This window comes from Gekko japonicus, unplaced genomic scaffold (genome assembly GCF_001447785.1).
Source record: "Gekko japonicus isolate JY-2015 unplaced genomic scaffold, Gekko_japonicus_V1.1 scaffold14, whole genome shotgun sequence".
NCBI classification, from domain to species: domain Eukaryota; kingdom Metazoa; phylum Chordata; class Lepidosauria; order Squamata; family Gekkonidae; genus Gekko; species Gekko japonicus.
This window is the reverse complement of record NW_015176452.1, coordinates 366882-379240: the sequence shown is the minus strand read 5'-3', so window position 1 is coordinate 379240 and position 12359 is coordinate 366882. Positions and strand designations below refer to the sequence as shown.

The 12359-nt window shown below is 42.9% G+C and overlaps 1 protein-coding gene across 1 annotated transcript; it reads right to left on the bottom strand.

Annotated features, from left to right (window-relative positions):
* On the bottom strand, nucleotides 1-12084 carry TMEM41A (transmembrane protein 41A). The gene is made up of 5 exons (XM_015426830.1): nucleotides 11794-12084; nucleotides 7741-7894; nucleotides 5721-5882; nucleotides 4169-4307; nucleotides 1-2617 (listed from the first exon to the last, which is right to left on the bottom strand). The coding sequence occupies exons 1-5, from the start codon at nucleotides 11892-11894 to the stop codon at nucleotides 2394-2396; spliced, it is 780 nt and encodes a 259-aa protein (XP_015282316.1). The 5' UTR covers nucleotides 11895-12084; the 3' UTR covers nucleotides 1-2393.
* Between the last annotated feature and the right edge of the window lie 275 nt (nucleotides 12085-12359).

The window sequence follows — 12359 nt, the reverse complement described above, 5'->3', positions numbered from 1 at the left end:
TCTGGAAGGTAGACTCTGCAGCATTATACCGCACTGAAAAGCCCTTCCGCTCCCTGGACTGGCAACCCTAGTTATATCTATACTATGCTAAACAGATGACACTTCATAATAAGTTTTACACCTATTTATTTTGTAAGAACAGTTTCCAAATTAACTCGTGATAAGGCACTTGATAAGGACACAATTACTATTTAATTCAAAACCGACATTTTCCTTTGTCTTTCCTCTGTTCTAAGTCTGACAGTATAGTTATCAGAGTACTCCTTGATATTCCTCCTACCAAATGGTACTGAAGCTCCATGTTCTAAGGACAGATTACCTCAATTAGTTTCCCAAAGGAAGCAAGACAACCCAAGCTGAAGCTCTTGAAATGCTGTACTAATTCAGTAAGGTGATATACTGGGGTTTGGACCAAATCACTTCATACTGCAGACTGGAGCTCAGGTGACAATATTTTCCCACACTTACAGCTCCCTCAATAGCAAAAAGGGGCTAATTCATTTTCTTGCTGGCATCTAGTTTTCTACAGGGAGGAGGGGTTTTTATAAAGAAAACAATTATATAAATTTATTACTTCACTGTCTTTTTGGGGCCAAGCCTCCCACCCTGCCTGGGAAGGTGACAGGGACTTGGCACCTGATGACTGAGACTCTCTCCACGGCTGTGGCAGGAGGGCACTGGTGGACTAGCGGCCATGACCTAAAATATCCCAAGGAAGGGGTGTGTGGGTCTCCCCACTGGAGGAACCCGGCACCCAACTACCCAGACTCTCTGTGAGACAGAAAGACTCCTAAGCCCCACTGTTGAGATGGAATGCTTATCTACAGCAACAGTGTTCTCAGTGATGCCAGACGTGCATTGATGTTGTCAGGCTGGAAGCCAGCAGTCTTTGGGAGAAAGATTTGGGGGTGAGATGAGAACTCCAGAAAGTGGTGGGGTGAGCTGGGTGTTTGAGCTACAGAGGAAAGACACTACCCCAAGGCTTTCAACCAGGAAACCCAGAAAAAAGGGGGGGGAGTTCTGTAGAGAAGCAGAAAGGGACCCCCAGGAGCAACTCTATCTCAAGGAGCCACACAGCAAGAACTCGCAAAACAAATGTCATGTGAAAGGGAATAAATTCTACCCAAGTTTCCCACCCTTCACATCAAAGAAAGAGATGGGAGGAAAGGAATTGTTGCACTGGAACACAGGGAAGGGAAACAAGGCAAAAGAGAAGACAAATCATCTGGAAATTGGTATTGTAACCAGGAGATCCAGGAATTCCCCACCCCAGACCCACCAGCAGCTATAGTTTCCAATCCCCAGTTGGAGGCAGGGGATCCCCTGGTTTGGAGCCCCTCCCCCCACTTCAGGGCAATCAGATAGCAGAGGTGGGTGGGAATGGCTGCTGGGCCCTCCATTATAACCCTATGGAGACGGTTCCCATAGTGTATAGTGGAGAATCAATCTGGGGCTCTGCGGGGGGGGGGGTGTTCTTGAGGTAGAGGCAACAAATTTTCAGCATAGCTTCTAGTGCCTCTCTTCAACCCCACCCAGTTTCAAAAAGATTGGACCAGGGGGTCCAATTCTAGGAGCCCCAAAAGAAGGTGCCCCCATCCTCCATTATTTCCAATGGCAGGAAAGCCAGAACTTGCCTTGGAGTTAAATTGTGTTTCTTCCCTACCCTCTCCTGGTTAGTACCCCAGTGGCTAATTCCCACCTGGCAACCCTACCAACAGCTATTTTTCACAAACGCAAGAACTCCAGAACTCGCAAAGACCTGACATGTACAAACGAAAGGAGCTTATTTCAGTGCTTATTTACATCCCCCCTCCCATCCCATTGGAGTGCTTATTTACATCCCCCCCTCCCATCCCATTGGAGGCAGATGGACATCTCTCCGTTGACAGCAGACTTGCCTGTCAGCTTTGGATGATCCCTGTTAGTCCATGAAGGCTGAAAAAAAACACACACACCAGCTTTTCAGTGCGAACCTACATGGGTGGTTTTTTCTTTGCCGAGAGCATCTGAGAGCTTCGGAGACGGGCTGAGAATCTCAGAGACTTCGAGGTCCGAACACGTGACCTTTGAACCGAGTCACCTGAGCCTTGAACCAGCCAAAATTCAGGCCAAACTGTAGCTCAGCATTCAGGTCTGTGCCCATCCCTAGTTATTACTCTTTTGCACACAGTATAGCATAAAACTGATTTTGTGAAGGGAAGTCTTGGCTTTTCACATAGCTTCATTTTGGGCACTGTCAAAAGATGGCATTTAAGAATAATTGGGTCTGCCACTTCTTATTGAGAGAAAATGCCCAAGCCTCTGTTAGATGCTTCAGGAAAAAAAATCAGTAGAAAAAGAATTGCACCTTTCCCATAAGCAGACTCTTAGTATCTGTCTTGCTCTCAGTCTATTCAACTGTGCTTCCGTCCATTGAGCACATAAACATTCTCATCACTTTTGTCCAAGTTCAGATGCTTTTGACTGAGTTTCTTAATGATAGTCCCAGGAATTAATGCCACCATGGCTATAGCCAGCATCTTGAGTAAAGTAGTCCAGGAGAAAATGGCATCAAGGGAGGTGATCTGTGAAAGGATTGAACCTGTCTGGACACAGATGAAGTTATATGGCACGAGACCTGCAAGAATGGGGGGGGGGGAGAATACTTGCATTAGAAAGATCTTGCACCTCACAAACTCACCTTGGACCTATGTCAAGGAGGTCCGCCTGCCTACACAGAGACTGAACTATAAATAAAGTACTGAAAATTATTTATGGCTGAACAGTACAATGAATAAGGTGAGTCTGATACCCATATCCAAACCCCCCACCCCAAATACAGATACAGGACCTCCGTCTTCGATGGATTTAATTTCAACCAACTCTGCTGCAACCATCCAGCCACAGCGTCCGAAGCCTCTATTCATCCTGATCAGGGGAAAGTTTTTTTTTAAAGGCTTACTGGCCTATGCCCATTGCTCAATAGACTCCTTTTTCAAGCTTGCCCCTCCTGCCATTCCTGAAGACAATCGGGAGTCTTGGTCATGTCCTTGGCTCCCATTATTTCACAATAGCCTGCTCTGCAAGATGGTGTTGGCACATCTATCACTTTTCTGGGCTATTCAGGAGCTCATGGGATCATACTAGCTACAAAGGGAAATAAGAGTAAGAGAGGGCATATGCCAGTTTGGTGTAGCAGTTAAGAGCAGTGGACTCTAATCTGGAGAAGTGGGTTTGATTCTCCACTCCTCCACATGAAGCCAGCTGGGTGACCTTGGGTCAGTCACAATTCTCTCAGAGCAGGTCTCTCAGCTCCACCTTCCTTGCAGAGTGTCTGCTGTGGGGAGAGGAAGGGAAGGAGACTGTAAGCCGCTCTGAGACTCCGAGTGAAGGGCGGGGTGTAAATCCAATTTCTTCTTCTTCTGTTCGAAATCTAACTTCAAGCCACTCCATGTAGCTAACAGCACTGTTTATTCCATAGTAGTCTGAGCAGCATTTCACACCAAAACTTGCTGAAACAACTAAGAAAAGGTGCACTTAGCAATAGCTGGTACAATCCAAGATACCATCTTAACCTGCTCTCTATCAGAAGCATTCTTGGTATCTTTATTTTCTTAAGTACTTTTAGGAAAACGGATGTGGTTCTGAGGTTAATCAGAAACATTTATCCCTGCAATAGATGTGTACTTCCTACTGTGAGGGAAGTTTATATTGCATAAACTTTATTCTGTCTGTGTATTAAGGGAGGATGTTGTGCATATGTACGGGTAAACTGTGGTTCTCTCTGGCTTTTTTCACCTGTAGATCTTCCTGAGACAAGAAAGTAGGAGAACCTATAGAAACAGTAACAGAGTTAATCTTTCTCGGCAATTTGGATATTAACTCTGTGTTTTACCTATGTCTCTCACTGCTTTACCAGTCACCAATGGCATTGGTTAGAAATGAAATATTTAAGGGAATCCCAGCAATTGCACAAAGCTCCAACAACAAACTGCAGTACAGAGTCCACTGTATGGCTCGAAGGTACTCTTATCAAGCCAGTACATGCAGGATGGCTGTGCACAGGAAGTGGGAGCAGGTGACCAAGCATGTACTATCATGCCACAGCTATCACAAGGGAAGAGAACAACATCAGCATCGCCTGGCAAATATTGTTACACTCAGCCCCATTTTGCCCCTCTTGTCTTACCTATGAAAACAGAGAAGAAAAACTGAGTCACAGGAATGTTCAGGATGGGAGATGTGAGATTCAGAAGCCAATTGGGAGACATAGGGAATAGCCTCAGAAACAACAACAAGAAAAACAGGGAACTTCTGTTCTCTTCCACCTGCACAAATCAAAGAAAGTCAGACTCAGCTGAACTGCTTCCTGCTCAGTTTTATTTTTCAGGTTTTTATAAAGTTTTCATTACCACCAATATTCTGTGTGGTATTTAAGGTACTTTAACATGGCTTCACTAGAAACAGAAACTCCCAATTTGCATTCAGACTTCATGAACAAGACAAGGATCAGCCAAGAAATCCTTGGTCTCACATATGGAGATGAGACTGATGACCTTCCTTGTTTGGGAAGAAAACAGTTTGTTGTGACGTCTGACTCAGGTGCTTTAACATACTGTGGCTTGTGTCTTGCCTACAACAAGAATTCTAACTCTGGTTTAGAATCCTGATTTATAGGGGAAAAGAACAAATGGGGGGGGGGGGAGGCATGTTCTAATCACCAACAAAACAGTGCATTACACCTGAATGCAGCCTATATGAATAAATAAACTGAAAAAGTACAATCAAGCAAAATCTCTAATAAATTTGTTTTCCAAAGCTTTCCCCCTATACCCTCTTAAAAATAAGACAGGAATCTGAATTTGAAAAGATGGTCTGATTGCAGACTGCAATTCTGTTAGTGGCCTGCTAGCGACACTAGAAAAGAAACCAGTTTTGTGGGAAGGAATGAGAGCCAAACATGATAGTGGCCACAGGCAGATGCTGTTTTAGAAACAGGTGCAGTTCTTTAAACTGCCTGTGAGGCCCCAATCCAGATTGGGCATGCAGCTCAGCAGCTCTTGTTCCCTCCCCCCAATGCCTTTTCAGGTGCACAAACAGTCCCTCATGGCTGTTTCAGCACTTGAAAACCTGTGCGGGGGTGGGGGAGAGCTCCTGGGGCCACCACAGGCCCAGTCCAGATCGCAGCCTTGCAGAATTTTTTTAAAAACTGCAACAACTTCTAAAATGGCATTAGCGGCCACAGGATGAACTTGCGGCTGCTGTCACATTTAGTTTTGTTCTCAGAGGGATAAAGGTGGAGAAGTGAATTCCTCGTTGTCTACCAGCTTGAGACCCAGGCCAGTTGAGTAAATCTCTCATTCTCCATGGTAAAACTGAGGGCCTGCAGGGTTGTTTCACCAAGTGAATAAAATGATATATTTAGTCAGAAGACTGAAACAAAGATGGGTAGAAAGTAACTGACTTGCTTGCCATGATTGGAAACTACTATATCCAGTGTTTTATTGTAGGTCTAAACTTAGGCAAAGAGGGGCAAAGCAGCCTTTAAATCTCTCTCTTGCTGCAACCTACATCGTGATCACACATTTATCTCTAATTATACATCTTCCTGACAAGGTATTTTCTAATTACAGACCCCAAAATTTTAATATTTTGAGTGCAGGCAACTATAGCCAGGACATGACATTTTGTCACTAAATATTCATATAGTGACTGAAAGCAAATAGTGACAGCCTTCTTACCTTTCTTTGAAGTATAGCTACTTTATCAGGAAAACAGTAGATGACAAATTGTTTTCCAAAGATGTTGGATAGTCCATAGCAACAGGTAGCACCCACAGACGTCAAGGCACAACACAGCAGGAGACCCAACCATGGTCCAAAGAGAGCCCCAGCAAGGATGTTCTGTTAGAGCAAAACTAGACAATGATCCAGTCCATAACAAACTGTGGGGAAAGCACGAAGGACTCCATGAAACATAACAGCAGTTCTGCCTGATCAGTCCACAGAGCGCAAATCCTGTTTTTTAGTCAACCAGATACTTCTGAGAAGCCTACACACCGGGCAGTAGATCACAGCTCCCACTGCTGCTTGCTGTGCAGCACTAGAATTCAGAGGCGCATGTTTCCAAAGATGGAAGTTCGACTCAGCTGTCATGCCCTGTCCTCTGTGAAATTGTATAGTCTCCTTATAAAGCCCGCCAAGTCCATGGCCATCACCACATCTTGTGAATCACTTCAGCTGTGTTTATGCACTGTATTTGTTACATTTTTATCTGGCACCTCTTCCAAAGTATTCAAGGTGACATGCATTGTCCTCCCTCCTTTTTATCCTAACGGGGTAGGTTAGGCTAACAGAGAGAGCAACTGGCTCAGTCACCCAGCAGTTTTCATGGCAGGGTAGGCAACTGAACCTGGGTCTCCCCCAGTCCCTAGTTCAACACTTTAACCCCTGCACCAGTGTCTAAAGCTGTGCTGTCTTTTATGTTCTGAATCGATTGCCAATCAATTTTACTGGGTTAGTGTTATGAGAGAGTGATGACAATTTTTCTCTTGCTACTTTCTCAACATCTTGCATAACTTTATAAATCTTTTTCTGAACTATAAATCCCCAAATAGTGTAGCCTTTCAGTATGGGGAAGACGATATAATACCTTGATTGTTTTTATTGCACCTTTCCAGCACCAATGATACTATTTGGAAGAAGGGGTGACCAGAACTGTACACCATATTCCAAACACTGCTGCATCACACATATAAAAACATTATAACGAAATCCTTTTCTTTTTAAAAGACTTCATGAATAATTTTTATGTATTACTCTGTTGGAACAATACATACATAAAGAAGGCAATACGGAATAAAGCAAATATACAAAAAAAAGCACTATTTTCCCAAAACTGAAAGACAACCCCCCAAAAGTTGATTCCCCATGGGTTGCAGGGCCCACATAGCCATATTAATAGGTGGGCTGCAGTGAGGAGGGGGTTTCCCCTCGAATGGTCATGGCCCCGCCCCTAGCGTGCCCGGCGTCATAACGTCACTTCCTGGTGACGTGCGTGCGGTCCGGGATCCACCCGGGAGTCCCCTGCTGCAGAGGTAAGCTATACTTGGCAACCCTAGTGTACTAAAACTCTGTAACAGGTCTTTGAATGTGTGTCTAGAATATATAGATAATAGTGACCACTGAGGAAGGCCCTTAGGGGCCGAAACGCGTTTGGTCTTCAGTTGTAAAGTATTTATCCATCATATGTATGTATAGTGGATAAGCTTTTATAGTCTGATCTTAAACAAAGTAATTTTTAATCAGGAAAGTTTTACATGTGTACACCTTAATAAATATTTGTACTTTTATATATATGGTTTTGCAGAGTTTCTTCCATTTATATCCAGCTAAATACTAGATATAAAGAGATCCCAGTCTTGCCACAATGTTGATTATGTTAGAAACTGACTACATGGAAGGAGAGAAAAGGATAACAGTGCAAGTTCAGGCCCTCTTTAAAGGAGTCGTAGAAATACAGAGCAAGTTCTAAGATGAACTGCACACTTTCAGAATTACACAAAACCAGGTCCTACAAGGAGTTCTAGTAAAATAGTGGCAAGATCATATTATTTATAGATGAGCAATAACCCAGTTCAGAACGTTACTGGGCAAGTCCTCCAGACCTAAGAAGAAGCAGGGACAGAGGAGCAGAAAGGTGTCTGATTCAACAGTAAGCTGCAAAGCTAACATCTTGAAGGTTTGCAGATAGTATACATACCAGAAAGCTTGAACCAGGAATGGCGAAGCTCTGTTTATACAGGTAGGCACTACAAAACAGCAGCAGCACATATGCATGGTGCTCTTTGTTATAGTATTGTAGAAATTCTGCAAGCTCTCGCAGTTCCTCTAGGTTTGAAGGGAATTTTAATAACCTGATAAATAAAGATAGCCATCAGTTCCGAAGTAAACAAATCATATGCTGCCACTGAAGTGTTTTTATTTTATAGATAAGTCAATGGTATGACAAAAAAAGTGCTAGGGTCCCTTGAAAGATTAACAAGTGTACTGCAGCACAGGCTTTCAAATGACAATTATGTCTTGGAGGTGAAATAGCACTTGCCCTCTTGCTACAAACCTAATATGCCTATCCTTCTACAGTGATGTTAAAGAGAATTATCACACTAAGATTTCGTTTACCTTTTTCTGGAAACTGAAGATTAACTGTTACTGTATCCGGTATCTCCATGGAAGGTACCACATTTAGCCATACAAAATGGAAATCCATCAATCTTGTGAAGAAACTTGTCAATCACACCTGCTATTGTCATTCACTTGCTACTTTCCAATTATAAGGACAGATTACTGTATCTGAAGAAGTATCACATTCTAGCTGTATCTGAAGAAGTAAGCAGTGACTCACAAAGGCTTATACCCTGCCTCAAATGTTGTTAGTCTTCAAGGTGCTACTGGACTCCTGCTCTTTTCTGCAACTACAGACAGACTAACATGGCTACCTGTCTTGATCTGTACCATTTCCAGCTATTACTAAGAATCTTTCACATTAAAATATCATAAAACCTATTAGACAGAGGAAGGATGGTTACGGTGGTAACCTGACAAGTGGCAATTACAGAATAGCTTGGCCTGTAATACATCATTGTGCTAGCCAAGCAGATTACAACTCCAGAGCTGGAAATACTTGAGAAATCCAATAAAAATTACAGCATTAATTAGAAAAAAGTTGTAAACAGCCATTTTTGTGCACACAAAATCCAAAAACAAGAACAAAATCTATGTAATACCTTTTATTAGAACCAACCAAACTGACAGAAAACAGAGCTCAACAGAACACCAGGCTGCATGTTATAAAATTTTATAGATAGAGGGGTGGGAAGCAGATTTTTCAGGCCATGATGTTACAACAACCTGATCTTACAAGCATTTCTGTGACATACATATAGGCACAAAATCTAACTTTATTGCAGGTGTTATGTTATTGCACATTCTCTGGGAAGAGGCATTTTGCCTACACATTGAAAATACAGAAACCAGCAATAGTGCAGCCATGTTCCTCTCAAATGCCAATGAGACACATTGTTCTCTTGCAGGCTGAAAGCAAATGGCAGCATGTGGTAGTCTTATGTTAACAATGTTTAAGTTAAACTTCAGGTGATGCACAAAGTATAAAGTCAATGGAAGCCAAATTGGCCAGTTTTAGTTTGTTTTGAGTAAATCTTTCCCCAGATTTGCCAAAACAATTCAATTACAATCCTCCCCTAGAGGAGCAGGAAGGAAGTGGCACTCTTGATTTTTACAGATGTAAAAATAGGAGACAGCAGGGAATCCTGGCTTCAGCTGCAGGAGCAACATTCCACTGTTTCCCTCACAGAAAGCCTTACAACCAGTTTGAAAATTCCATAAGGCAGATGGGTTTGTGCCATCAGATCCTGTTAGCTCTTACCTACATTTCCCTTCTCTTGGAAGGATGGGAGATCAGTGGCATAGTACATAATTAGCAATCCCCCAAGGAGACAGAATAGTGGAGTTTATAATAAAAACAAGTAGCAATAAATAAACTGGAAACACAATCATTTAGCACAGCAGTGGAAAGCCATTTAAATAAAAATAAAATAACACTCAACTTGGAAGACTGACTTCCTGTCTTGAATGCAGACTGAATTCAGTCTATACATACTGCTAACGTAAAGAACATAAAGTTCAGGAAATGTGTTTGCTACTTACTCATCTTAAAAAAATCATGTACCTCATACAGTTACTGTCCCTTCTTTAGCCATGGTCACATTCATCCACTGTTCATTCATTGCTTGATCTTAACAAGCCAGCTATAAACGTTCCAAGCAGAAAACAGGAGCTTAGTATTTACCCTGTGGCCTAATGCTATCACAGAGCCACTTGGATAAAGGGAAAAGGTACAACATACTACTAAAAGAAGAAGAAGAAGAAGAGATTGGATTTATACCCTGCCCTTCACTACCCAAAGGTGTCTCAGAGCGGCTTACAAACTCCTTTCCCTTCCCCTCCCCACAACAGACACCCTGTAAGGTAGGCGGGGCTCAGAGAGCTCTTGACAGAAACTGCTCTTTTTCAAGAACAGCTCTTATCAGAGCTACGGCTTGCCCAAGGCCATCCAGCCACGTGCAAGTGGAGGAGTGGGGAATCAAACCGGCTCTCCCAGATTAGAGTCCGTGCACTTTAACCACTACACCAAACTGGCAAACAACAAGGATGTCACTTAGTCAAGTACTGATTAGTAAGATAAAAACAGCAAGCTACAAGTTAAATTATTAGTGCAGTATACATTAATTAGATCAATCAAATACATTAAAACAGAGTGACATTTTCTTCTAGAAAAATTCTAATACAAAAGGGAAATTATACTTTAGGCTGCATTTTTTTACAGTGCTCAGAATTGCTCTATGAAATTGATGAATGAAGTGCTCTGTGGAATCCATCAGTTCCTGCCCACAAAAATTTTGAACAGTTCACTTTCAACACTCAAAATCTTTTGGTTAAATAAGCAGCTATTCACCTTAAAAAATACAGCCTTAACACAAAACAGTTGCTGAGTTAAGAACTGTAGTCAAGTATTGCAGTGCATTCTGGTACCTGAGGGGTGAGATGGACTACTGCTTAGCTTTGATTTTGTGGCAAAGACAGGTTGCTGGTTTTACAACTGTTTAAAACTCAGCAGGACTTTGAATAACTGTTCTGTTATGTATATAACCTAAAGTCAAAGGAAATGAAAAACAGATCAATTATATTCTCCACACTGAGGTGTATAAAAACTATTGACACAAGCTGGGCATGTGAATCACTTTAAATATGCTATATTAATGTTCTGAGAAGACGCAGATCTTTCTGTTTTGAGAATTCTGCAGCTCTCCTTTTACACTTATTTCAGAGAGAAAGCTGTTTCCTGAAACAGGGATTTCAGAAGTGTAGAGTGTTCTTTATTAAATACGGCAGAATGAGATGCTTACCATTATAAGTTTATGGGTGCATGAACATCCATTAATCTGAAAGATGCATCAAAGTACCTATGACTGAAGACTGGAGCTATTCATTATTGAATTCCTCAAAGTATAAGCATTTAGGAGTCAGTTACAGTAGCGGTTACAAGCTTACATGCTACAACCTTTCTGCTTACACAAGAAATCTCAAATAAACCAACAGGTTCTCCCAGGCCACACCAGAATCGTTTTATTTACTGACTGGGGTGTTAGTGTGTTGCAGCAAAACCAAAAAGGAATCTCCGGGCATCCTAAAGACTGACATACATTGTAAAGACTTCGCAGGTTCAGAGGAAATCTGTTAGTCTTTGAGGTGGCCCAAAACTCTTTTTGGGGAGGCCACTTATCACTTTTGTTTAAATTGTCGACTTAACTTCATAAGCTTCTCGCGAGGGGGTTTCGTAATAAGGCCGAACCTGCATCACCTACTCTTACTTTAGATTATGCTTGCGACCGCGTATTTCTGCGCACGGACCTTGTCAAGGGCAGCACTGGGTTTCGGCGGGGATGTATTTTCAGAATCGCAGATGCCCTCAGCCAAACCCCAGCAGCGCACCTTCGACTCCTGCGTCACGAAAGAGAAACGAGAAGACCCCCCCGCGTGACCAACGCCGAGGCTCAGGAGTGAAAATGCGCTTCGTACTAGCCCGTCCTGACAACCATAAGGCTGGTTCAAGCACACGAAGGCGGCAGTCGGACTTCGGTCTCCGCCAGCCTCGCCTTTTAAATCCACCCTCAACACAGCTCCGTAGAGCGCCTCCACGTGAAATTTCTGCCATTGCTACGAAATAGCCACTCACCCACTTCCCGCACGCGGCTCTCCGGGAAGCCGCACCGACAACCAATAAAGGCCCGCCGTGGCTGTCCCCAAAACCAACAAGAACCCGACGAGCGACCGCATGGCTGCACCGCCAGTGTGACAACTGGCAGGAACTGAAAGAAACGTGGAACCAACAGAGCGGCCCCGGGGGAACTCGGGAGCAAAGTACACGCGATGACGTGAGACGCTCTGGGTTTTGTCTTTTCCATAGAACCCTCTCGGACGCGTAGCCTGAACTTCCGGTAAAAATCCAAGGCGGTTATTGGGTTTGGAAACTGTGAGAGGTGTCGCTCAGTTCCTGTGGTCTAATTCTTTGCTTAGAGTGGTGAACCAGTTCAAGTTCAGATCGGAATGCCAATAATGTTGGGCTAAATGTAAAAAGTCAGTTGCCTAGGAAGCACAGAAGCCTTAGGCAGTATCCCCCATCTTTCCCTGATTAGGGGAAAATGCTGGTCAAACAAATTGCAAAGATGATATGACTCCAATGGTAACAAGAAAAAGAAATTTTACCTACAAAAATAGGAGCAGGTCTTACATAACATATTC

Bases quoted from the DNA above. Each gene is read 5' to 3' on its own strand.
- TMEM41A (XM_015426830.1), bottom strand. From the start codon at position 11,894: ATGCGGTCGCTCGTCGGGTTCTTGTTGGTTTTGGGGACAGCCACGGCG. The intron at 7,895-11,793 runs GTGAGTGGCTAT...TTTATTTATCAG, and splicing joins GAGCCGCGTGCGGGAAGTGG to GTTATTAAAATTCCCTTCAA. The intron at 2,618-4,168 runs GTAAGACAAGAG...CCATTCTTGCAG, and splicing joins TTTCTTCTCTGTTTTCATAG to GTCTCGTGCCATATAACTTC.